Source organism: Heloderma suspectum, chromosome 6 (assembly GCF_057233095.1).
Source record: "Heloderma suspectum isolate Gila_16-S chromosome 6, 16-S_ref, whole genome shotgun sequence".
Classification (NCBI taxonomy): Eukaryota; Metazoa; Chordata; class Lepidosauria; order Squamata; family Helodermatidae; genus Heloderma; species Heloderma suspectum.
The window spans coordinates 81,091,394-81,119,253 of NC_139463.1; the positions used below are offsets into that span (position 1 = coordinate 81,091,394).

Consider the following 27,860-nt stretch of genomic DNA (forward strand, 5'->3'; position numbering starts at 1 on the left):
CTTCCCAAGCAAAGTGCTTGATAACACTTTTATTTATTAGTATGGGAAGAGAAATCTCTCTCTCTTTCTTTTGCTTTCTTTTTCTTGCTCATCTGCCTGTATTGCAGATCATGTTTCAAACTTTTTACATAAAACTTTCTTCTCTATGCACCAGCCTTGTCTCTTCATTTGTCTTTTTTTTCAAGTTAAACTCACTTACTTAAACTTTTCTGCCCTACACTAGTCCCAATGACGCACATTTGGGATAGGCTCTTCTTCTCCTTCTAGTTACATTTTTTTCATCTTAAAGAACTATTACATTATTGTGGCTACTTTATCCCAGGTAATAAGCTCCAGGCACAATCAGCTGCTTCTAATTCACCCTGGGGGCAACTATGGCCATGCTTCTTCTTTATAAATGTTCTTTCTCTTTGCATCTTGCCTTCTCTCTTTTTCTTTTGTTTTCCCCTTCTCTATCTGTCTGCCACTTTCTTAATCTCTCTGTCTTTCTCTACTTGTCTTTGTCTTTTCTCTTGTCAACCATTGGGAACCACACTCAGTATTATTTGGAGTTGCAACTAACACTAATCTGCAAATATCACATATATTTTATGATATCTAAGAAATCATAAAATATGCACAACAAACGTTTTCTGCAATTTAACACAATGAATGGAAAACACTTCTTGCATGGTAAGGCATGATGGAGCAGATCCAGGAATTGGGGGTGGGGGGAAGCTCTCGGGGCTATCTATCACTAGACAAGCTAGCCAGGGATTTACAATATCACACACACACTCACACCCCTCTCTTTTTATCTTCCCCTTCAACTTGGTACATGAAAGCAAAGTGCCGAAACTCAGGATGCTGGGGGGTGATGGGCATCGCCTTATACTTGCATTTTTCAGGCAGCCATTAATCTTCTTCGGGGAGGCAGTGGGGTGATTTGCAGGACTTCAAAGGTAAGCTTCTCAGTTTGTTTGTATTTGTAAATCCCAAGCTCAAAACAGGACATGATGAGGTACAGGGCAGCCAAATCTTTGCTTTGGCATGGGCAACAAATAACTCAGGTCTGCTTTCTTCGCTGGGGTCTCAAACAGGAAAACAGTCTTAATTTAAAGTTGTAACATCACTGACAGCGTCAGCCAAACAGCTACACAGATTTCACTGTTTTTTTAAGACAGTTACTCTAATATCTTCTTTTCTTCTCAATCAGGTTGGGTCTCCCAGCTTACACAGTTTATTGCAGCTTCCAGGAGCATGGTAGTAGCGTGATTTTGGCTTGGCCAGGAACATGCTGTCTGGTTTCTCGGTCTCTTCAGCACACACACTCAGGCAGTCTAACACTGGACACTCAAATTAGTGAGATTTCTTCATTGCAGGGAATCCCACAGCAAAAGCTTAACGGTTACGCTCTTCAGAAATCATATAGCTGATGGACTACAGGCTCTATGAAATTCTAGGACAGTTTAAAGCTAAACATGGCTACCTTGACAGAGATCTTCATTGTGGTCTTTCCGCTTCATTCTGCCTTGGGACCATCTTATGGCACACTTTCCACTCGAAGAGGGGTCTAGCCTGTGCCCTGGGGGCGGATTCTTCACCTTTATTATATTTTGCGCCTTCATCTTCTGGGTCTTCATTTTCAGTTTCCATTTCTTAGGGATTTCATCCCAATTAGGCGAGGTGATGATGTTGCACAACTCAGAATGTTGTGGGCAATTCTCCTGCCCCCCCCCCCTTGGCGCACTAGGCCAACAGCTACCTCTTCGGCCTCACACTCCCATGCTTCGTTAAAAGCCGGGCTGTCTTGCAACATTTCTCTAATTAACAGCCTCAGATCTTGTTCTTTTTTTTTCTCAGCTCGACCTTGAGCTTTTTCTTTTGCTGTTTCCTCTCTCTATTCTGAATCTTTTTTAAAAAATCTTTTTCCTTTTTTTTTTAACATACATCTCAAGCGGGTGCAAGTCTTGCTTCCCCCACCTCCCATAGCCTCCCTCCTAAGATGAAGATGGACACAAAGAGGGAAGGGGATTGGTCAGCGAGTAAGGGGTCTCACTGACCGACACAAGAGGAATTTTTACACCACGCACTTTGCTACTGGCCTGGGCACCCGGACGGTCAACGGTATGCAACAGAAACCGCAGTAGCCACTCACACAATCATCAGTTTCACCACTTCATTCATATGTCCCTGCCACCCACTTTCCCACTTTTCCACTAGAGCGAAGCAGTTTCCTCAGCGCCTTGCTGAGTATTAGTGCCTGCTCGGGGGAGTGATCAAGTCCCCCCTTCGACCCCCAATCGAGTGGGTCACCTTTTGTATACGTATACTAACACTGACCTTCATAAGGCGGGGCCCTCTTTTTTTCTGCCCAGTGGCCTTTCTCCTGAAGGCAGGGCCCTCTTTTTACTCCATATACTTGCCTTTCTCCTGAAGGCTTCCAATGTGGGTTTCAACTCAATTGCAGCTGCAGTATGGGCAGGGCTCAAGTTCCTTCCTCTGCTTCCCAAGGTTCTCTTGCCGCTCCCTGCCGTTTGGGCGGTCCCGGTGCAGGCTTTCTCACATTCACCCGACAAAAAGGTCCGTGGCACCAAGAAAGGGAGGAATGCGCTGAGCCCTCCCTCCCGGTGCGGCGATTAAGAGCAGGCAACTGCCACCTCTCTGTCTCAGCACCTGCCACATCCAAGTCACGGCACCATTTATGTTGCAGAACTCAGAGTCAGAGAGACCACGGAGTGAAGGAAAAAGAGTTTCTTTATTTAACGCGCGGGCTTAAGGCTGGAATCACTTCCAAAGAGCCAGAAGCCCCAATTTACATCAGCACATTGTTTTTATAGATATTGTGACACATAGGAAACGGCTCCTCCTCTCCCTCCCGTGTGGGGTTGCAGTCCTCAACATTTCTTCTCTTAGCACCTTTGTTTATAATACAAGAAATGGGTTATAGGGTAGCCTAGCCATGATAAGCAGAGAACAGAAGAGAACAGCAGAGAACAAGATATACAACTCTATGCTGACCTTAGCCTTTGTTGACAAGATAAGAGATTCCTGTGTCTCGTCAGCTTACAACAATATATTCAAGGGAGAAAGAGCTCAGCAAGAACATGAAGCATGAGACTGCATGAGGCTACTTAGTCTGACCCCCGATATGGCTGCTACAAAACCACCATCCTCCACTGCTTATATCAGTAGATGGATGGCTGGGTTAAACTCAACAGCAAGAGGGAGCCCTGTTCTACTAGTAAGACTAGATGCTTCAGAAGCTAATGATACCATTGTATTGTACTGCATTTGGCAGGAGGGGAAAAAATGGCTGAAGGGACAAATTCAGAAGGTGGGGGAGTTGACCCCAATTCCCATTGTGCCAAAGAATTAATGTGGCACCCCCAACCTTTCCTGGATTTGTCCCCAGAGCTGTTATCTACCCTCACCAAAATACACCCCCCCCTTCTCAACTTGGTTCATGCACATATTACAGCAATCTATGGAGTGGTAATTAACAATCCTGCAATTACTGAAACCACTGTGATTGATTCTTGCTTTTGCCAATGCCTTCGGGATTAGCAGGAGTCACTTGCAAAATCAGACTCATGTTTTAAATCGATTTATGAGAATAACAGCTCACCCCTTGCTTCTGCATACAAGCCCTATGTAATTCAGGCTGAGGAGGACTGGAGGAAATGCTATCTGATATTGCATGGCTAGATTGACTATCTGGGGAGGAACATAGAGTACAGTACATGTTTTTTAAGTGTTAGCACTTTGATTCCAGTATTTTCATGCCCAGTAATCAGACTGGCATGCCAGCAAACCTGGAGGACTTGCATGAAATCAACTGCACAGCAAATGTGTTAGTGTTAGGTTGAATGAACCTTGGGTCCTATTGTACAATGTGAAAAGTTTGACATGGAAACCAAAGTGTAGCAACAGCATCTTTACTTATCACACCAATGCTTTAGGTCAAGCTGAAATCTGTCAGGCAGTCAAACACTGGACATTAGTTGTAGCTGGATAAAATACCTGGCTTGCTCCCATAATGAACATGAGTCTTCTTCTGTTGATACTCATAGAATCTGGCACAGTTCGTAGGAGTGTGACCACTACCTGTTCTTCAAGGAATAGCTTTATTGTCTTCCCTGACTATTATATGATGGGAGAACAAATCATTGGAAGCGTTTTTTCTATGTATACTGCTGTCCTTGACTTGGCATCCTTTCAGGAATTTCCTGATAATTTCAACATTGCCAGGTTCCGGTAAGAATTTCTTTTTCTTCTTCTATGTTTTATGAAAACCAATGTGATTTTGCCTTCCCCTTTTTTTTGGTGTACAGAGATAGAACCTCTCTATAAATACATAGTGTAAAACTACATGATAAATAATTTACTAAACAAGAAAATACCTCCCTATACTTCTGTTTTAGGTCTTGCTAACAAGAGGATATTTTGTCTGCCAACAGCTTACTATTGATAAGATATCACATCATTACTAGGTGTACAAGGATCCCCAGAAAGGGTACATTAAACCCACCCTCTTCCATAGCCTCCAAAATTATAGGAGTCCATCAGTAAGTGCAGTCAGCTTTTTGTTATAAGTGTTTTCTCTAGTTACACCAATGTGAACTGGTAAGCATATAGATTTACAACGCACAATAAGGCATTACACCTTCCTGCCACCTTGCCTGGTTTAAATTACAAGTGTAACTATGTCCCTTTAGGTAGACTGGCCTTTCAGGTGGCAACCCTTCACAGTTCTTCTTCAATGGCAGTTGCCCATTCCTAGGGAAGTAGCTCTCCAGACCAAGGAGTGGGTGGGACCCTTCAGGTGCCTCAGAGAGAGATGCTAAGGACAGGCTTTGATATGTCTGAGGTCTTCCTGTGCCTGACAACTGGGAATTTCCATGTACTCCAGCAAAGGAAGCCCTGGGTGGTGATTGTATGTGATGTGCTCCTCAAGCATCTGCCTTGGCCCTGAGTGTCTATTTTCCCACTTGCAAGCAGCCATCACACCAACCTGGCTTCCCATATTTTGCTCTTCCCATGTCCCTCCTGTTCTTGCTCCTTCCCAGAGCTTTATAACAGCAGCTTCATGAGGCCCAGCTGTTGCTGCTGAGGTTTCACTCTCCTACACCTGTAGCACCTTTCCTTATTGGCTCAAGCCATGCACAGGCAGGGCTCCCTTTTAACTGTATATTCAGCCCCAGATGCCTTCTGTCTTTGCCCTCATATTCTCAGCAAGAGAAGGGGGATGACTTGATCCGGTGACCCCTAGCAGGCTGTTATGCTATGGCTTGGGTGGGATCTAGATATAGGTTCATGCAACTGGGCAAGTGAAAGAAGATTTCCTGCCATTCCCTCCCTATGGCAGGCTATAGAGATACAGAATGGCTTATTGGAGGGAGGGGTGTGTGAAAATCAAGCAGAGGTAATGTCCATGAGCACCATTTTGTCAACTGAAGGCAAATCCTGCTTCTAACTCATTACATGGAGAATATGCTCCAGCTATATGTGAGAATGCTGGATGTCACATTTCATATGCAAAATGAAATTATTTATGTCATTTCTTTCTCTCTAAGGATGAGTCAAAGGGTAAGGTATGGTGCAGTCTCACTATCATCGTCTGAATATAATTGGGAGGGGGTAAGAAACATGGCTTAACTATTTAATAAGACTTTTGGAATTTACTCATTGATGTGTGTGTGTGTGTATATGCTGCCAGACCACATATTTCCTAGGCTCTGGTACCAACAGTTACCACAAGCAGAATCCAGGTTTCCCTTTTGGTGAATTCCTATTGTGTGCTGGACAGAGTTACACTTCCCATGAAGACCTGAAGGCTCACAGTTTGGGTGTACCCCTGGACTCGGCCCTGCACCTGGATGCCCAGGTTTCAAAGGTGGCCAGCAGAGTGTTTGCACAACTGAGCCTGTTCCTAGAGATGTCTGCTCTAGCCACAGACATGTGTGCTTTAGTTTCATCCTGTTTGGACAACTCAAACACACTCCTCATGGGGCCACTTTTGAAAATGTTGGGGAAATTCCACAGGTCCAGAATGCTGCAGCCAGATTGTCCAGTGGGGCACTTACAGGGAGCACATGACACCCTTGTTACAACAGCTGCACTGGCCAGCAGCCTATTTCCAGGCAGACTTCAAAGTGCTGATTAGGAACTGGGCAGCTCAGGGCTGAGCTACTTGAAAGATTGCCTTCTACCATCAGACCCTGGCCTGGTGCTCATATCTGTGGGGGAGGGCCTTCTCTGGGTACCACCAGCTTCAGAGACACACTTGGTGGTGACATGGGAAAAGACCTTCTCTGTGGCCACTCTCAGGCTATGGAACTCCCAGCAGAGGGAATGTAGGTTTGTATCCTCTCTGTTGTTCTTGCACTGGCATGCAAACATATTTCTAGGCAAACCGACATTTAGCATGTAAGCTGAACTGTGGGGTTGGGTGCTTTTGTATTCTATTATTGTTGTGGTTTTAACTCTGCTTTTAGTGTATTTGTTTTATTATTCTGAGTTTAACCAAGTGGGTTTTTTTAGGATTTATTTTTACTTTGATTGTTCACCACCTTGAGTGCCATTTTCTTGGTGGAAAAGTGGGGTACAAATCAAATTGATATATGTAGGACCATTTAAAAAAAGTAGCCTTTCATTGCACCGACTTGAGGATTCCATCACCAGGTTATGAAGTTGTTGTTGTTGTTCAGTCGTTCAGTCGTGTCCGACTCTTCGTGACCCCATGGACCATAGCACGCCAGGCCTTCCTGTCCTGCGCTCTCTCCCGGAGCGTGCTCAAGTTCATATTCATTGCATCCGTGATGCTATCTAGCCATCTCATCCTCTGCCGTCCCCTTCTCCTTTTGCCTTCAGTCTTTCCCAGCATCAGGGTCTTTTCCAGGGAGTTTTCTCTTCGCATTAGGTGGCCAAAATATTGGAGCTTCAGCTTCAGTATCTGTCCTTCCAAAGAGCACTCAGGGTTGATTTCCTTTAGGATGGACTGATTTGACCTCCTTGCAGTCCAGGGGACTCGTAAGAGTCTTCTCCAGCACCACAGTTCGAAAGCATCAATTCTTCGGCGCTCAGCCTTCCTTATAGTCCAGCTCTCACAGCCATACATTACTACTGGGAAAACCATAGCTTTGATTAGACGGACCTTTGTCGGCAAGGTGATGTCTCTGCTTCTTACTATGCTGTCTAGGTTGGCCATAGCTTTCCTCCCCAGGAGCAAGCGTCTTTTAATTTCATGGCTACAGTCACCGTCTGCGGTGATCTTGGAGCCCAAGAAAGTAAAATCTGTCACTGCTTCCATTTCTTCCCCTTCTATATGCCAGGAAGTGATGGGGCCAGATGCCATGATCTTAGTTTTTTTAATGTTGAGTTTCAAACCAGCTTTTGCACTCTCCTCTTTCACCCTCAACAAGAGGCTCTTGAGATCCTCTTCGCTTTCTGCCATTAGGGTGGTATCATCTGCATATCGGAGGTTGTTGATAATTCTCCCGGCAATCTTAATTCCGATCTCTGATTCATCCAACCCGGCATTTCTCATGATGTACTCTGCATATAAGTTAAATAAGCAGGGTGACAATATGCAGCCTTGTCGTACTCCTTTCCCAATTTTGAACCAATCGGTTGTTCCATCTCTGGTTCTTACTGTTGCTTCTTGACCCTCGTACAGGTTTCTCAGGAGACAGGTAAGGTGGTCTGGTACTCCCATCACTTTAAGAATTTGCCACAGTTTGTTGTGATCCACACAATCAAAGGCTTTAGCGTAGTCAATGAAGCAGAAATAGACGTTTTTCTGGAATTCTCTTGCTTTCTCCATGATGCAGCGAATGTTGGCGATTTGATCTCTAGTTCCTCTGCCTCTTCGAAACCCAGCTTGTACTTCCGGTAGTTCTCGGTTCGCATACTGCTGAAGCCTAGCTTGTAGGATTTTGAGCATCACCTTGCTGGCATGTGAAATGAGCGCAATTGTGCGATAGTTTGAACACTCTTTGGCATTGCCCTTCTTTGGAATTGGAATGTAAACTGACCTTTTCCAGTCTTGTGGCCACTGTTGAGTGTTCCAGATTTGTTGGCATATTCAATGCAGCACTTTAACAGCATCATCTTTTAGGATTTTAAATAGCTCGGCTGGAATACTGTCATCTCCGCTAGCTTTGTTGTTACTAATGCTTCCTAAGGCCCACTTGACTTCACTCTCTAGCCATTAAAATGTGTCTACATTCAAATTAAAGCTGTATGTTTCCTCATTGTTGTTGTTTTTCTGGCTGTCTAGTTACAATAGAAAATAGATTCTGCCTTTCTCTTTATGGAAATGCACTTACATTTCAGATGATTTTTTGAAATTATCATTGCAATTGACATTGCAGGGTGCATCCTAAAAACTACCAGCATACATTGGCCTTTGTGTTTGCCATTAATGAGATCAACAAGAACCCTACTCTCTTACCCAACATCACCCTGGGTTTCCGCATAACTGAAAACAGCTGTACAGGAATCCTGACCTATTTGTTGACTCTGCAGTTACTCAGTACACAATGGAGAAGTGTGCAGAATTTCAAGTGTGACAGACAGGAGGACCTATTGGCCATTGTTGGGGGACTTGGCTCTGAAACATCTATCCAAATAGCAAACACTTTAGGCATCTACAAGGTACCACAGGTAGGAATGGTCTGTAAGCTATTGATTTTTTTTTCCTGTACTGAAACACAAGACTTTAAATTTACGTCTGCTGAATGTCATCCTGTTAACTTTAGCTCAGTGTTCCAGCCAGTCAAGATACTTTGAGTCTTGATATTGTTTTTGGATTGCAATGCCTCGCATCTATGTGCCATCCGCAAATTTGATCTTATCCCCTTTACACATCACCTAATTCATTTCTAAAAATATTGAACAACACCAAGGACCAAAATAGGACCAAGCCCTCCAGCACTCCACTTGAAAACTCCCTCCAGGCCGAGTGATTAACTAGCATTCACTATGGATAGTTTCTCAGCAAGCAGTAGATTCTCCTGAGAAGTGTCCAGTCTCCATTTTACCATTATGTCACTAAGCGTATGAAAGAAACTTTGCCAAATGCTTAGCTGGAATCAAGATATAATATATCCAAATTCTACACAACTAGGAGCACTCTTAATGGAAGAGGGGGAGATTGAGAGGGGTAGGGGGAGAGACGAGACATGACTGGCATGAATTGGTAAAATGCTTTGCTGAAATCAACTTAGACAATACAATATTTATATGTTATTCATAGCATTCCCATGATCTTCCAGAGTACTAACGCGCTCTCTCTCTCTCTCTCTCTCTCTCTCTCTCTCTCTCACACACACACACACACACACACGTATGTGTATGTGCGACATTGTGCATGTGCACATGCACATGTGTGCACATGTGAAATAGTGCTCATGCGTGCGAGACAGCACACATATACGAGAGTGTGAGAGGCAGAGGCAGAAAGAAGATAATTGTCTAGCATTATCTTTCTTGATAAATCCATGCTGGCTCCTCTTAATCCAAGCATTATTCTCTAGATGCTCAAGAACTGACTTCTTAATAATCTATTCTGGAAATGTATCAACACATCCAAAATGATGCAGGGTGGTCTGTACTTCTCCCTCCATCTTTTATTAGTAGCATAGTCATTTCTACAAGAACTGCTCCCCATGGTGTCAGACACAAATATCTCCCAATACCATTTCTATATCAGGGAGGTAGTATCAAAAGCTACCAAGAAGTCTAGGAGAAGTGGCAGGATTCCCCCCCCCCCAACTTTTAGACTGACTAAAGCAGCTTTTTTTGAAATAATAGTCCAGAAACCAGATTGAAACTGATACAGATAATATCCAAGATGGATTAGATGTTGTTGTGCAGAGCACAAATGGATTAGATGTTGTTGTGCAGAGCACAAATGGCTTCTCTAAAAGTGCCTACACTGTTTCTAGGTGGAGAAAGTGGGAGAAGAATTTCATGGAATTTCTCCAAGAGAAGAGTAAATTGTTGAACAGTATCTCAGTTTCTAATTTACCATTAACAATAGCAGTAACACAGCTATTTCCCCCCTCCCCCCTTCCCTTGGAAGCTGCAACAGCAACTGTGTTGGCAGTCTTCAGGGATGTACGAAAGTCACTTACCTTTTCAAAGGGTGATATTCGCGGTGGGGAGGAGGTGCTCCGTCCCTCCCCCTGAAATTCTCTCCAGCCGGCTCTGCTCCACAGTGATTCCGCAGAGCCACCGGCCGGGGCCGCCTGCAGCCGGACATCCAGCCACTGGGCAGCCTGCAGGGACGCAAATGGCGGCTGCCGTAGCCGCCACCATTTGTGTCCCTGTATTTTGCTGTGATAGGCTACATTAGTATTTATGTAGCCTATCACGGCAAAAAACAAAACAGCAAACTCAAATGGCAAATTTGCGTTCCCTTTCTTTTTTTTCCGTAATAGCCTCCGTAAATACTTATGTAGCCTGTCACGGCCTCCACAGGGACACAAATAGCATCACTGCGTTAGCCATGATAGGCTACGTAATTATTTACGTAGCCTATCATGGCTATAATGAGGAAGCGAATGGCGGCCGCAGACGTGGCCACCATTCATAAGTCAGTGCGGATGGCAGCAGGTAAGTGCTCTGTTTTGCACTCCTTTCGTGGGGTGGGGGGGCGGTGGGCTTCATTCCACCATGGATTTCAGGGGGCCGAATGCACTGGCATTCAGCCTCACCGAGATCTGTGGAGGAGTTCTCTGACATCCCTAGCAGTCTTGCCATCATTTTATATCCATTATAGAGATGGCGGAGAATTCTGCCACGGACCACAATGAGTCCGGATTCTAAAGAATCCAGCCCCCCGGAGTCCGTGACAGAATGGAGCACTTACCTTCACCTCTCTCCAGAATTCTCTTAGGCTGGATCCTGCTTGCGGCGATCCCGTGGCACCGCCGGCTGGCTCCGGAGTGCCAGTGATACAGTAAATGTTCAGTAAATGGCTGCGTTTAGCTTAAACTAAGACCTTTACAGCTGCAAATGGTGTACTGGACGCCATTTGGGTCTCTGCTTTTTCACGCGATAGGCTTCGCAAATGCCGCTGAGAGAAGCCAGCTGGCCAGGATTTCGGGAGGGAGGAATGGATCACCTCCCCCCAAGGGTGGATTCCCGGCTGGAACGACAGGAAGGGAATCCGCCCATCCCTAATCCTTTATAATGGCCTGGACAGAACATTATTCCAAGGCATTCTGGTATCTGCAGCCACTGCAACAAAATGGTGGAGAATATTTGAAGAAGATTCTGAAAAGTGGTCTTTGTTTTCTTTTTTTAGGGTTGTGATGAATGTATGTATGTAGGTATGTATTCATCTCTGAGAAAATTTTGCTCAGACATACACTAGGCTTATTATAGCCTTATTGTATGTTTGGTGGATTCTTCTTAGTAATATGTCATCACGTTCACTATACCTTCATTCCTTATGACCCTGAGCAGATATTCTAATCCATGCGACAGGAGCTGTATATGTAATGTTGAAATTGACAGAACACATTAGTCACCACAATCCTAAGACTCTCTTATATTTTTAGAATGTATAGTATAGTAAAGTTTTTCAGGATGTGAAGCAGTCTTTCTTAAAAAGGTTGCAGATAAGAACCTGAAAGTGATTCCTCAGACATTTCATGTGTTTCTCCAGCTCAGTCATGGTTCATTTGACCCTGTGCTAAGTGATAAAACGCAGTTCCCTTTCTTCTATCGTATGGTCCCAAATGAATCATTACAATACAATGGAATAATCCAGTTACTCCTTCATTTCACTTGGAAGTGGATAGGCCTGGTTGCACCTGATGATAATGGTGGAGAAAGGTTTGTGCAGAATCTGTTGGCGTTGCTCCCTGAGTATGGAATTTGTACTGCATTTACTCAAAGGATTTTGGCGACATTCACTGCCACAACAACAGAAATCCAGACAGAATTGGGAAAGATGGAGAATACATTCTCTCAAAGCAGTGCCAATGTGGTTGTTGTGTGTGGAGATTCCCAGGCTCTACTTGTGTTGACAATATGGATGGACTGTAACTACCAATATAAAGAAATGGCTCTTATAGGGAAAGTTTGGATTATGACCGCGCAGTGGGATTTTAGTGCGATAGATTCTCAGGGACTCTGGTTTCTAACTACTTTCCATGGTGCTTTGTCATTCACAATTCACACAAATGATGTCCCAGGATTCCAGGACTTCCTTCACTCCCTGAATACTCTAACTGCCAATGGTGACATCTTCATGCAGGATTTCTGCAAGTATGCATTCAACCCTGGGTATCAAAATCCTCATCTGAGCTATGTCAGTGGTCAAATAAAATGTACAGGAGAGGAAAAAATGGAGTCTCTGCCAGGGGCAGTGTTTGAAATGATCATGACTGGCCAGAGCTATAGTGCCTACAATTCTGTTCATGCTGTGGCACGGGCTTTCCACAAAATACATTCTTCTAATTCCAAAGACAGACAGTTGGGGAAGGGTGACAGGCTGAAGTTCCGGATCATGCAACAATGGCAGGTAATTCCTTGAATGGTACACGTTGTTGTTGTTGTTGTTGTTGTTTATTACAGAGATAGCCAATGGTTATGATCAATTACCCCAACAGAACCTCTTAAAGAAAATATTCCCAGGGCAGTAGTTGTGTCACTCTATTCTAGCCAAAAACAAAATAAGTCTCATACTACCTGAAAGACTAAGGCTAGATATGTCCTAACCCCAGCACCAGCTTGTCTGGCAGAAGGGGGGGGCATTGCGGGCGGGTGGGGAGAGAAGGGGTGGCTCTGTGCCATTGGGTATCCCCCAGTGGCACCACCAGGCATGAGAGGGGCCGGCAGAGCCCTCTGAAGCTCAGCACCCCTCCTAACAGAAGCTCTCTCACTCTCATGGCTCTGGGACAAGAGAAAGCCATCAATTTTGGAGAGCACCAACAACTGCTGACTCGCATTGACGCTGCACCCCTTGCTTGTCCCGCACTTCCTGCCTCTGGCGCTCGCTGCACCTCTGAGGGTGCGGGCGCTCACCCTGACAGAGCATGCGCCCCTCTCCGGCAGCTGTGCTCCTCTGCCTGGGCAGCGGCGCTTGCTTCAGCAGTGCTCGCCCCCTCCTGGCCTTGCCCGGTTGATTTGGTGGGGGCAGCAGCAATGCGGCTTTGCCGTTCAGGTGGCGGTGCTTGCTTCGGCAGCACACGCCCCCCTCCTGCCTGCTGGCCGGAGGCGGCAGCTGACCTTGCTTTGGCACCTCTACCGGCCTGTCTCCTGCCGCCGTTAGTCCTCACATAGCGAGGACTTGACGGTGGTGGCTCTACTGGGCGGCGGCACTTCCTTTTGCAGTGCACGTTCCCCCCCACTTGTCTGCTGAGCGGCGGTGGCAGCTCCACTTGCCTTGGCACCCCTCCTGGCCTGCCTCCTGCTGCCGTTGGTCCTTGCATCGTGGGGATTCGGTCACCAGCTCCTCTGGTCGTCGGTGCAGTTTCGCCATTCGGTGGCGGTGCACGCCTCCCCCCTCGCCTTGGGGCCCATCTCCTGGGTGGCGGCTGCGGTTTGTTGCTGTCGGGGCGGCGGCACCCGCTCCCTCAGTGCACGCCCTTGCCTCCCTTCCTCTCTGCTGTAAGTGCTTGGGCCCCTGCGGACACTGTGGGCGAACCTGCTGGCAGCTGCAGCTGCATTGAGTTGCCCTTGCCTTCCCCCAAGCTCTCTCTCTAACTTGGGCCATCTTCCCCTGGGGCCAGCAGGCCCGAAGGTTTGGAGTTTTGGGTGGGAAGGGGGCCATTGCAGCCAGCCCCCCCCCATGCTTGCAGGCCTCTTAGGCCTCCACCTCCGCCCTGACTTGCGCTGGGTCCCAGCTGTACCGCATGTGCTAGTATGGCGTAGTGGTTAGAGCAAGAGCATTGCATTATGAATCGGGGTCCCTGGTCTTGGTCTCCCTTAGCCATAAGCATTGCTCAGTGACTTTTTTTGGTGGGTGTCTCTTTTTACAACCTATTCTTTTACTTCCATTATGCCCCCCAAGAATGGACAAGGGCGCAGGAAGGGGAAGGGTAAAGCCCCACGACCCCCCATGAAAAGGCCACAGCAAAGGCTCAACTCTGAGTCTGAGGATGAGGCAGGCCCAGTCCTGGCTTCAATCCTTTCCCGCCTTGAAGCGGCTGAATGTACCTCTGGGATTGCCTCTCATCCTGCAGCCGGGCCCGGTAAACTATAGCAGTCCAGCCCAAGCGGACGCAACAGCAGACACAACGTTCACTGTTGCTTTCCATTTCAGCACATCTAGATGCCATTGAAGCCTCCATTTCATCCTCTCAGATTCACTCCGATGGCACACCCACACAGGAGGCCATCCACTCTCCCACAGCACCCCCACCGCCGGTGACACAGGCGACGTCATCCACCTCGTTGGCAAGGGATCCAAGCATGGCTCCCTGGGTCCAGACATCTCTGTTGGCAGCTGCACAATCAACATCGTCCACCTTGTTGGCGGTAGACCTGAGCATGGCAGCCCCGGATCCAGCATGCCTGGACGCCATTTAGGCCTATGCCTCGTCTTTGCAGGCTCGCCCAGGTGGCTCACCACTGCTCACCGATAGGGGTGAACGAAAGTCACTTACCTTTTCTCGCAGCTTTTTCGCGGTGGGGGGGAGCGCTTCGCTGCTCCCCCCGCGAAGTTCAGGCCGGGGGGGGGAGGCGTCCCGCCTCGCCCGGCCAAAATTCAGGCCGGGGAGGAGGCTTCCCGCCTCGCCCGGCCGCGAACACGAAAGTAAAAAAAAAAAAAAGTCCCCTGATAGGCTACGTGACGATTCACGTAGCCTATCACGGCTAGATCTGGAAAGTCAGCCGTGATAGGCTACGTGAATCGTCACGTAGCCTATCACGGGTGACTTTAAAAAAAAAAAAAAGCGCGTACGCGAATGGCGGCCCCCATAGGGAGCCGCCATTCGCGTTCCTTATTTAGTTGCTGTAGTCTATGTCAATGTTTACGTAGACTACGGCGAAAATAAGGGCAACGCAAATAGCGTTGCCCTTATTTTCGCCGTAGTCTATGTAAACATTGACGTAGACTACAGTGACCAAATAAGGAACGGGAATGGCGGCTCCCTATGGGGGCCGCCATTATCCGTACACACTTTTTTTTTTTTAAAGTCACCCGTGATAGGCTACGTGACGATTCACGTAGCCTATCACGGCTGACTTTGCAAATCTTGCCGTGATAGGCTACGTGAATCGTCACGTAGCCTATCGGGGACGTTTGTTTTTTTTTTCTTTCATTGCAATGGCGGGGGCGGCAGCCGGTCAAAAGACCGGCTGCCGCTCCCGCCCCGCTCAAACACCGGACGAACCGCCAGCCGGACCCGCCGCCGGGAGGGACATTCAGGGAAGGTACGTCCCGTCCCGGGCGGGGGGCGGGGGGCGGGGGGGCGGAGGATTTCTCCCCGAAACTTGTTCGGGGGGCCGAACACGTTGGCGCTCGGCCCCCCGAAGTTTCGGGGAGAAATTCTCCGCCATCCCTACCGGTCCTCTCTCCTGTGGCATCTCTGTCAGTAGCACCGCAAGCGACATCATCCCCCTTGCTTGCAGGGGACCTGGGTGTGGCTGCCCTGGATATGGGTGAGATGACCACACCTCGCTTTGCTTGGCCAGGTGAGCGACCTTAGGGTCCTTGTGGTTGGCTGCCTTAGCTTACCCCCTTGGGGTGGCTTTCCCTCCCAATGTCATCTCCCTATACGACACCCTGGCCGCCTGCAGCTCCATCAGTCACACCCCACTATAGTCCCAGCCGCTTAACTCAGCATCTGGCAGGGCTCTGCTGGATTAACTCAGGGCCCCTTGCCCGTTTGGACATCCTCATATGTGGCAATATTAGATGCTTACGCCAATCTAGGGCGAAGAGCGATGCCCACTGGGGCTACTCCTTCATGTATTGGCTTTCACCTGAGGAGGTGCGTGGCTGGCCTATGTCAAGGCTTTCCACTGGAGGGCCACTATTGACTCTTCTCTGTGCTGAGCCCTGATGGACCGGGACCTTTGGTCCCAGTTTTTTGACTCCTTCCCGGCCGGGTTTCACTGACAGATCTGACAGCAGCCACATTTTCCAGGCTGTCTCCCGCACCGGCCCTTGGCCTATTGCGGGTCCGGTGCTTCAGCGCCGCTGGCTGTGCTCAGTACGCTGCTCCATGGGCGCATTCCTGAAACCCGTGCCATTTCCATCATGAGTGCTCCCTTCGTAGCAGACTGCACCCATGCACCTCTTGTCCAAGATGCTGGGGATGGCAGGGTCCCCTTAGGGAAGGCCCGGTGGGCAGTAGGAAGCCAGTGGTTGTGTTGGTGCCACTTCTTCGGCTTTTAAGACACTACCCCGACAGGGAGAATGCGTTCTACTTGGAACATGGCTCCGTGCTAGGTTTTAGGACCCCCTCTTTTCTAGGTCTACGTAGGCCATCCTTAGCTAGCAAATGATAACCCCTCCTCACCAGGTGTCGATGGGATCACGAGAAAATCGACAAGGCAGTACTGGCGGGAAGGTGTTATAGCCTCCCGTCTTGGAAGGGTCCCCAAGAAATCCTCTAGGGGGTTTAGGCTGATTCATAACCTCTCTTCCTCAAGGGCCAGCCTGTTACTCACGAGATCTCTGATCATCTGTGCTCAGTATGATACACCTCTTCGATGAGGCGGTTGTCTTGGTCGGGATCCCGGCCATGGGTCCCTGTTGGGCGTGTGCTACTTGGAGTCCATAGGCGGTAGTCAATGTTCTGACCTAATGCAAGCATTGTTTCCTTTTCCTTTTACCTTGGTGTCCCTTTAGCTCACAACAAGGTACGGGGCCCATCTGCCACGTTGACCTTCCTGGGAATCGAATTAGATACCCTTAAGCGATGTTGTTGCCTCCCTCAGGACAAATTTCTGGTCCTTCGGGCACAGCTCCAGGCAGTTACACATCTTCCTAGGGTCTCCCTAGGGGGCCCTGCAAGATGTTGTAGGGCATTTTCAATTTCCCATGTAGGGTAGTGGCCCCTGGCTGCACCTTTCAGCGCCAGCTCTGTTTGAGCAGCGCAGGGACTGCAGCTGCTGCTCCATTGAACCAGTGTCACTTCTGCTGAGCACATGAATCTGCGGGTATGGCTTCAACTTAGCAGGGCTTTAATGGCGTCTCCTTCTGGAGGCGTGAGCTACTCCTCAAAGCCGACTTGCTGATTCACTTGGGTGCCACTGGTACTCTGGGGGGTTTCGGAATCATGTGGCAGGACTGATTGTGCTGTGGGCTGGTGCCCGTAGAGATTGGGGCTGCCGCTGGGATTTGTCAGGACCTTACCTCTCTGAAGTTCTTCCCTATTTGCCTAGCCAAGCACATTTTGGCCGACCTCATAGCCAAGTCAGTAGCCCCCCTTTGGTGCGACAACATGGACACGGTGTACGTTATTCATTCCCTGTTCTCCTGAAATCAGGAGTTCATGTCAGGTGTCAGAGCGTTCACGCTCCAGTGTCTGCATCACGACACCTGGTTTCGGGCCTGCCATGTGCCGGGTTGGGCAAAACCAATTGCCGACGTTATATCACAAAATAAAATTAACAGGTTCCAGGCCTTAGCCCTGTGGGTGCATCCCTTTCCAGATCCCATCCTTGTAGTACTAGGGGAGACCGGCGTACTGAAGCTGAGCATCCCATCCTGAATTCCATAGCTCCCAGTACAGGAGCTACCTACGACAGGGTAGGTAGGTAGTTCCACGCCTTCAGGGTGAACTTTAGTTACAGGATTTATGGCCCTTACCTATAGATCCTTCCCTTGCCCTAATGTTCTTACACCTTGACCAGCGGACTTGACCTGCGCTGGGACAGGTGCTCTTATGTGGGCACAGTATGATACTTTGAGCTGCACAAAGGGCTTTTACATTGACTTCGGATTTCAGCTTCTGTCACCCGACACGTTACGATCCAGTGGCTTTGCAGATGAGGCATACAGTGGGAGTCCCTCCTCCTCACCTTGTTCCACCAAAGTTTTGGCAGTCTTCCTCCACAGGTCCAGAGGGTGCACATGGCAGGGAACAACTTCGGCTGTGAGCCAGGCAAGGATCTGATCGTATGGGCCTTGGTTAAGGTGCAGGTCGTCCGGCATACCTGGCCGGAAGTAGCCTTATTGCAGTCCTCACTGCTCCCATGGATCAATCGGAAGACTTGAAATGATGTTGCCATTGGCAGGGCATGTCGAAAAGTGATCTCAGAAATGGCTTATGGCCTATGCCAATGGGGTGATGTATGCACCACCCACCAGGAAATTCTGTGGACAAGGAGGGAGCATTACAGGCAGGATGGTATCCTCCTGTCTCATGTAGGGAACAACATTTTTTTGTCCGATCTGCAAAGGGGCCTACGGGAAGTTCTTCTGCACAGGTGGGGGGAGTTTCACAAGCTCTAGGCTGGTGACTCCTGTGGCGGCTAGGACGGGCAAAAGTAGAAAGAGATTAGGGATGGTGTGCATGCAGAGGCACCTTATGGTGACAGATGACACCTGAGGCCCCTCAAACGGGTTGTGTGGCTCAGCCGGGGATAAGGGTTGCCTGGGAGACCAACCCTCCTCACTCACCCAGGTGTTGTGCGGCACCGGGTTGGGGGTGACAGGGGAAGGTCTATGTCCCCCAGAAGGGGCATTCCGGAGGGGTGGCAAGATCGATTCCACCCCTCAGGCTGGGTGTGTTTTTGCCCAAGAAGTGCCAGCTAGTCACTGGCACAGTCAGCTGCCCATCCTAGGTACCCCTTTGCAGATGTTTTCAATAAATGTGGCCCAGTTTTCAACCCAAGCCTTGTTGTTTGACTCTTCTTTGACCCATCTCCACTCACAACTACACTACTGCTTTATAAAAGTACTGAAGTGCAGTGATAACTTTTGGAGCACATTTGTTGTTGTTGTTCAGTCGTTCAGTCGTGTCCGACTCTTCGTGACCCCATGGACCATAGCACGCCAGGCCTTCCTGTCCTGCGCTCTCTCCCGGAGTGTGCTCAAGTTCATATTCATTGCATCCGTGATGCTATCTAGCCATCTCATCCTCTGCCGTCCCCTTCTCCTTTTGCCTTCAGTCTTTCCCAGCATCAGGGTCTCTTCGCATTAGGTGGCCAAAATACTGGAGCTTCAGCTTCATTATCTGTCCTTCCAATGAGCACTCAGGGTTGATTTCCTTTAGGATTGGAGCACATTACACATTCAATATACTGCTTTTGTAGTGTTATACCTGCTTTTTATTCCACAATATCCAATATACCACAGCAAATGTCATTGTGTGTCCTATGAGGTATAAATGTGCAAGAGGGATATAGCGTTACAATGATGGGATCATAATGATATGACACAAGGTGTAGATCTGGCCTAAGAAGTTTATTAAAATTAAATGCACTGGTTTTTAAGATGCTACCGGACTTTTTTTTGTTTTCAACAAGAAACAGTGAATGGACTGCAAGCAAAACTACATTATTCTTAATTACTGTGTTGCTCTCTTAATTTCGTTTCCCATGGAACGAACCTTGACATGGTTCCTTTGTATTTTCTTTTCAAACATGGCAAGTTAAGATGTGAAAAAAAGAAAGAAATTAGTTTATCACATGGCAGCAAGGTTTCCCTCACTAACATCCATCAACTTAGCAATGTGGTTACACTGACTATCTTATCTAAGGCTCCCCACCACAGACATATACATATACCATTACTGAGTTGTCTAATTTCACTCATACTCCAAAGTAAATTTGGAGACATTTGCTTTCCATATGCCATTCAGCCCTGCATGTACTCTATGCTTGAGGAATACAAGAATTCAGCATGGTCAGATTAACGGAAATGGTATGGGACGTTTCCACCTTCATGGATCACTGCCTTGTTGTGGTGAAGGGGCTTGCGCAACTCAGTGAAGCCATAAGCTATGCCGTGCAGGGCCACCCAAGATGGACAGGTTATGGCAGAGAGTTCTGACAAAATGTGGTCCACTGGAGAAGGAAATGGCAACCCACTCCAGGATTCTTGCCAAGAAAACCCCATGGAACGTATCACAAGGCTAAAAGATACGATGCCAGAAGATGAGCCCCTCAGGTCGGAAGGTATCCAATATACTATTGGGGAAGAGCAGAGGGTATTTCCAAGTAGCACCAGAAAGAGTGAAGTGGCTGGGCCAAAGCTGAAAGGACACTCAGCTGTGGATGTGTCTGATGGTGAAACGAAAATCTGATGCTGTAAAGAACAACATTGTTTAGGAACCTGGAATGTCAGCTCAGTGAATCAAGGTAAGCTGGAGGTGGTCAAACATGAGATGGCAAGATTGAACATCGACATCTTGGGAATCAGCGAACTAAAATGGACAAGCATGGACGAATTTACTTCAGGTGACCATCATATCTACTATTGTAGGCAAGAATCCCTTAGAAGAAATGGAGTAGCACTCATAGTCAACAAAAGGGTGGGAAAAGCAGTACTGGGGTACAATCTTAAAAACGATAGAATGATCTCAGTACGAATCCAAGGCAAACCATTCAACATCACAGTAATTCAAGTCTATGCCCCAACTGCTGAGGCCGAAGAAGCTGAGGTTGATCGGTTCTATGAAGATCTACAACACCTTCTAGAGCTAACACCAAACAAAGATGTCCTCTTCATCATAGGGGATTGGAATGCTAAAGTAGGAAGTCAAGAAATCACCAGGATAACAGGCAGGCATGGCCTTGGTGTACAAAATGAAGCAGGACAAAGGCTAATAGAGTTTTGCCAAGAGACCACGCTGATCATAGCAAACACTCTTTTCCAACAGCACAAGAGGCGACTCTACACATGGACATCACCAGATGGTCAATATCGAAATCAGATTGATTATATCCTTTGCAGCCAAAGGTGGAGAAGCTCCATACAGTCAGTAAAAACAAGACCTGGAGCTGACTGTGGCTCAGATCATGAGCTTCTTGCTGCAAAATTTTGGCTTAAATTGAAGAACGTAGGGAAAACCGCTAAACCATTCAGGTATGACCTAAATCATATCCCTGATGAATATACAGTGGAGGTGAGGAATAGATTTCAGGGATTAGACCTGATAGACAGAGTGCCTGAGGAACTATGGATGGAGGTCCGTAACATTGTTCAGGAGGCAGCAACTAAATTCATCCCAAAGAAAAAGAAATGCAAGAAAGCAAAGTATGATGAGGCTTTACAAGTAGCTGAGGAAAGAAGGGAAGCGAAAAGCAAGGGAGAAAGGGGAAGATATATCCAACTGAATGCAGAGTTCCAGAGAATAGCAAGGAGAGACAAGAAGGCCTTCTTAAATGAACAATGCAAAGAAATTGAGGAAAACAACAGAATGGGAAAGACTAGAGATCTCTTCAAGAAAATCGGAGATCTCAAGGGAATGTTTTGTGCAAAGACGGGCATGATAAAGGACAAAGAAGGCAGGGACCTAACAGAAGCAGATGAGATTAAGAAGAGGTGGCAAGAATACACAGAAGAACTATACAGGAAAGATCTTAATGTCCCTGATAGCCATGATAGTGTGGTCACTGAACTTGAGCTGGACATCCTTGAGAGTGAAGTCAAGTGGGCCTTAGGAAGCATTACTAACAACAAAGCAAGTGGAGATGACAGTCTTCCAGCTGAGCTATTTAAAATCCTAAAAGATGATGCTGTTAAAGTGCTGCATTCAACATGCCAACAAATTTGGAACACTCAACAATGGCCACAAGACTGGAAAAGGTCAGTTTACATTCCAATTCCAAAGAAGGGCAATGCCAAAGAGTGTTCAAACTACCGCACAATTGCGCTCATTTCACATGCCAGCAAGGTGATGCTCAAAATCCTACAAGCTAGGCTTCAGCAGTATGCGAACCGAGAACTACCGGAAGTACAAGCTGGGTTTTGAAGAGGCAGAGGAACTAGAGATCAAATCGCCAACGTTCGCTGGATCATGGAGAAAGCAAGAGAATTCCAGAAAAACATCTATTTCTGCTTCATTGACTATGCCAAAGCCTTTGATTGTGTGGATCACAACAAACTGTGGCAAATACTTAAAGAGATGGGGGTACCAGACCACCTTACCTATCTCCTGAGAAACCTTTACGAGGGTCAAGAAGCAACAATAAGAACCAGACATGGAACAATCGAGTGGTTCAAAATTGGGAAAGGAGTACGATAAGGCTGCATATTGTCACCCTGCTTATTTAACTTATATGCAGAGTACATCATGAGAAACGCCGGGTTGGATGAATCACAGGTTGGAATTAAGATTGCTGGGAGAATTATCAACAACCTCCGATACGCAGATGATACCACCCTAATGGCAGAAAGCAAAGAGGATCCAAAGAGCCTCTTGTTGAGGATGGAAGAGGAGAGTGCAAAATCTGGTTTGAAACTCAACATTAAAAAAAACTAAGATCATGGCATCTGGCCCTATTACTTCCTGTCATATAGAAGGGGAAGAAATGGAAGCAGTGACAGATTTTATTTTCTTGGGCTCCAAGATCACCGCAGATGGTGACTGTAGCCATTAAGGATGGACGGAATTCCCTTACCTGGTCCCGCAGCTTGCTTCGCGGTGGGGGGGAGGTGCTTCGGTTCTCCCCCCGAATTTCAGGCCGGGGGGGGAGGCGCCCTGCCTTGCCTGGCCAAAATTCAGGCTGGGGGGGAGGCGCCCCATCCCTCGCCGCTGAAATTCAGGCCGGGGAGGAGCGCCCCGTCTCCCCGGCCGCAAAATAAAAAAGTAAATGTAAAAACACACACACACGTGATAGGCTACGTAACGATTTACGTAGTCTATCACGGCTAGATTTCCAAAGTCAGCCGTGATAGGCTACATAAATCGTTATGTAGCCTATCACGGGTGACTTTGGAAAAAAAAAAAAAAAGCACGTACGCAAATGGCGGCGCCCATGGGCGCCGCCATTTGCGTTCCTTGTTTGGGCAGGAGTAGTCTCCGTAAATCTTTATGTAGACTACCCCTACCCAAACACGGAATGCAAATGACAGTGCCCATGGGCGCCGCCATTTGCGTACGTGCTTTTTTTTCAAAGTCACCCGTGATAGGCTACGTAACGATTTACATAGCCTATCATGGCTGACTTTGGAAATCTAGCCGTGATAGGCTATGTAAATCGTTACGTAGCCTATCACGTGTGTGTGTTTGTTTGTTTTTTAATTTACTGTGTAATGGCAGCGGCGGCAGCCGGTCAGGAGACCGGCCGCTGCCCCCGCCCCCGCCGAAAGGCTGCCGAAAGGCCGCTGGGACCCGCTGCCGAGAGGCACATTAGAAGGAGGTAAGTCCCATCCCAGGGGGGGCGGGGGGACAGAGAATTTCACCACCAATTTCGGGGGGCCAAATGCATTGGCATTCGGCCTCCCCGAGATTCGTGGAGAAATTCTCCGCCATCCCTAGCATGAAATTAAAAGACGCTTACTCCTTGGGAGGAATGCTATGGCAAACCTAGACAGCATAGTAAGAAGCAGAGACATCACCTTGCCGACAAAGGTCCGTATAATCAAAGCTATGGTTTTCCCAGTAGTAACGTATGGCTGTGAGAGCTGGACTATAAGGAAGGCTGAGCGCCTAGGAATTGATGCTTTCGAACTGTGGTGCTGGAGAAGACTCTTACGAGTCCCCTGGACTGCAAGGAGGTCAAATCAGTCAATCCTAAAGGAAATCAACCCGGACTGCTCAATGGAAGGACAGATACTGAAGCTGAAGCTCAAATATTTTGGCCACCTAATGCGAAGAGAAAACTCTCTGGAAAAGACCCTGATGCTGGGAAAGACTGAAGGCAAAAGGAGAAGGGGACAGCAGAGGATGAGATAGATTGATAGCATCACTGATGCATTGAATATGGACTTGAGCACGCTCCGGGAGAGAGCACAGAACAGGAAGGCCTGGCGTGCTATGGTCCATGGGGTCACGAAGAGTAGGACATGACTGAATGACTGAACAACAACAATGGGAGGTTTCAAGAGCTTTACATGAAATGATTCCATTAGATGTGATTTAAGTCTCTTGGAACTCTATGATGCTTGGATTGTTATGAGGTCCTGATGCTTGTCCTCCCCCCACCTTTGCATTCCATTCCCAGCCCTCCCAAATTCTCTTGAGCATCAAACTGTGTGTTACTTTAAAGAGGTAGCTAATTGTTGCTTTTACTCAAACATAAGATCATGGAAATTCATTCATATGGATCAGGACCCTAGACTGGTGGCTAGGAGGCTTGAAGTCTGTGTCCTATGTGTACAATACACAGTACAACTGAATGCCTTTTGGGCAATGGCAGCATGGGGTCATGATCTAGACTGCGTCTGCTGCGCAGGGAGAGCGGGGGGGGGGATTAAAGTCTCCCTATCCTTCCATGCTACGATCCTAATCCATGTAGTAGCGTCTAGTCTCACCTTGGGATAGGCTTTGCACTTAGAAGGCTTCTGTAACAGAATTTCTCCAAAACTCTGGCAGTACTTTGAAACCAGGACAAAGCAGGGGAAGGCAGCTGGGACATCAAACAGAGGCAGGTGGGCCAACGTACCACCTTATTAACCCTGTGTGTGACTGTGTTGCTGCCAATGAGAAGCCACCCCTCACTGGAGCTGAAGAGGGAAAGAACCCCCCCCCCCCGGGCTAATTATGGGTGATCCGAGCTGGCTGGGCCCAAGCTCCCTGGGAAGACTCTTATCTGCCCAGCACTGATGCAGGGCAGCATCGTCCTGATGGTATCTCCAAAGACGGGGTTGCGGCTTTGGTGGTAGATGCTTTGGGGAGATGCAAGGACCACCCCTCTAACACTGGGTTGACTGGTTCTTGTGGCTTCTATGTGTGGGGGTTGGTTGTTTTTCTGTTTGTTTTGTGTTTGTTTTGCTTAGGATCCTGTTACGTGCCTGGGTGAGAGGGTATATGGCCATGTCAGGGCACTTGAGGGGGCCCCAGTTAGTGTGGTTATGGGTCAAGGGAGATATGGCATTGGGAGGAGAGCTACTCAGGTTAGGGGAACACGGCCCAGAAAGGTAACAGTTAACGGCTGTGCTGTGTTCCAGCCCTCCCCGCCACCGCAGGCATGGTGGTTGCCCTATCAGCCTAACCTCTGGTCTCCAGATCCTGCTTTTAAATGCCAGATCAGTTCAAAGTAAGACCTCCCATTTCATGGCCTCCATGCGAGCATGGGACTGTCCCAACATGTCATCGGCCGGACGCATGCAGCAGGGCATACTCTAGACTTGGTTTTCTCGACTTGACATGGGGATGGTGGTCTGAAGGTGGAGGACTTTGCATCAGTCCCCTTGTCATGGTCAGATCATTACATGCTGAGGTTTAGACTTACAGCGGCTTTTGCCCTCTGCAAGGGTGGGGGACCTATTAAGATGGTCCACCCCCAGAAGCTAATGGATCCAGATGGTTTCCAGAGGACTCCAGGGAGGTTTCTGGCTGATATGGAGGGCTCTCCTGTAGAAACCCTGGTTGACCTGTGGAATGCAGAAATGACCTGTGTGGTCAACATGATTGCCCCTGAGCACCCTCTCTTGATTACAGCTCGAACTGCCCCGTGGTATACCCCAGAGCTGAGAGTGATGAAACAAAATAAGATACAGCTTGAGTACGGATGGACAAGAACTCCTAGTGGATGCAGTCGAATACTGATATGTGCCTATGGTAAAGCAGCAGCAAGGGCAGCTAAAAAACATCAACTTGCTATCTCTATTGAATCTTTTCTCTTCTGCCCAGCAGAGCATTTCAGAGTCATCCAGAGAGGCTATTAAATTCTGGCCCTAAGGACACTGTAGATCCCTCTGAAGCCCGCTATAATACATTAAGATCTTTTGCTTCTGCTGGGACTTTGACTCCAGTGTTATAGCAGGTGAATCTGGTGAGGTATCCAGAGCCTTGTCCTGTTCTCCTGACTGAGATTCAGTTTGTACAGCTTGAGGACGTTGACAAGGTGCTTGGATAGTTTCATGCAACCACTTCCTTTCTGGATCCTTGCCCCTCCTGACTGATAAAAACTGGCAGGGAAGGAACAGCTGGCTGGACCAGAGAGGTGATTAATGCCTCCTTGTGAGAGGGAGTGGTCCCTGGCTGCCTCAAAGAGGCTGCAGTGAGACCACTCCTAAAGAAACCCCTCCCTGGACCCAGAAAACCTTAGCAATCTTAGGCCAGTGCCAAATATCCCTTTCCTGGGCAAGGTTCTTGAGCAGGTGGTTGTCAAGCAGCTCCAGACACTCTTGGATGAGACTGATTATCTGGATCCATTTCAGTGGGGGTGCAGGCCAGGTTTTGGCACAGAAACAGCCTTGGTCACCCTGTATGATGACTAAGTTGGGAGATAGATGGGGGAGTGTGACCTTGTTGATTCTCCTTGATCTTTTCGATTGTGGCCCCCAAATTATGGAATGATCTCCCCGAAGAGGCCCACCTGGCGCCAACATTGTTATCTTTTTGGCACCAGGTTAAGACCTTTCTCTTCTCCCTGCCATTCCGCAGCATGTGATCAGTCTTAATCGATCCTGGAATGTCTTATGGTTATGGTTGTTTGTGTTTCAGATTATTTGTTTGAATTTGTTGTAGATATATGCTTCTTTTGTGTATATTGTCTGTTCATGTTTTTTTATGTAAATAGTTTTTAATCTCTGTATCTTGTATTTTTAAAGTTTTTAATCTTTGTAAACCACCCAGAGAGCTTCAGCTATTCATCAGTATAGAAGTGTAAACAACAACAACAGCAATGATGCTGATGCTGATGATGCTGATGCTGATGCTGGCAGTGTTCTGGCTTCAGAACAAAATTGAGCATGCTCTACATAACTTACTGAGTGTCTCCTTGATGCTGCAGTGTAAGAAATTGTTAACACTTTGTTTAGGGTATCTAATAGCAAGGACCTGAGCTTTCATATCTTATTACAAATTCCTCAATATAGTTATGTCTAGCATGCATCACAGTTTTGCTAAGTCTGATGCTGTCTTTTTTTAATATAGCTTCATCATGTTTTGAGAACAATCAGGTTTAACAACAGTGCTGGGGATGAGGTTTATTTTCATGAGAACCAAGAGTCTGCGGATGGATATGACATTGTGAATTGCATCATCTTTCCGAACGGGTCTTTTATTCGGATGAAAGTTGGAAGAATGGACCGCCAAACACAGGGAGGCCAGGAGTTCACCATTAAAGATGACACTATCATATGGAACAGCTGGTTCAACAAGGTGGGGTTTTAAAAAAAAATTCTGCCTTTCTTTTAAAACTCTATGTTACTGTTCAAACTCACAAGTCTTTTGGCTCAGTAATCTAGCAGAAAGGCATGCTTTAGTCTCGTAATAGCAGTAGTAGTTGTGATAGTAGTAATTGCAATGGTTGTTATTAAAGCAATGTGCATGTATGAAAATATACCTTGGTAAAGTAGAGGTGGAAATTCAGGAATGATTAGAAAGAACTGACTCCTGTTGCCAACTGTGCCTACAGTCTGTTCTCTGCAAAACTCCAAAAATGCAATGGTCAGTTACTAAGCTTTGGTTCAGAAAAAGAAAACCAGGCAATTCAGAACTCACAACTCCTGAGAGATATTTCGGATGGGGAGAAATTTCAAAGCATCTTTAACTAAAATAAACAAAATAAAAATCCCCTGTTCATGTTTAGGCACAGCCTCATTCTGTATGCACTGAGAGCTGCCGCTCTGGATACAGCAAGCGACTTCGGGAGGGGCAACAAGTTTGCTGCTATGATTGCACCCCATGCCCAGAAGGCACGATTTCTGAGAAGTCAGGTAAGCAAGACAGGAGCACAACTGAGGTGTTCGCTAGTTCCTTCAAAGTAGGGATGGCTGTTGCTGGGCAATCCTGTTCGCTTTTGGCTCGATAGATTCCCACAGTGTCCCCGACTCGGTGCACATTTGCAAG

General features: G+C 47.4%; 1 protein-coding gene across 1 annotated transcript in view; it reads left to right on the forward strand.

Annotated features, from left to right (window-relative positions):
* The window catches only part of LOC146341437 (vomeronasal type-2 receptor 26-like), a 35,773-nt gene extending 23,244 nt beyond the window's left edge, over positions 1–12,529 (forward strand). The window contains exons 2-4 of the mRNA XM_084807446.1: positions 4,053–4,236; positions 8,355–8,646; positions 11,657–12,529. Of these exons, the coding sequence (XP_084663572.1) occupies positions 4,053–4,236; positions 8,355–8,646; positions 11,657–12,529 (1,349 nt within the window). The remainder of the gene's footprint in view (positions 1–4,052; positions 4,237–8,354; positions 8,647–11,656) is intronic.
* The last annotated feature ends 15,331 nt before the right edge of the window (positions 12,530–27,860 follow it).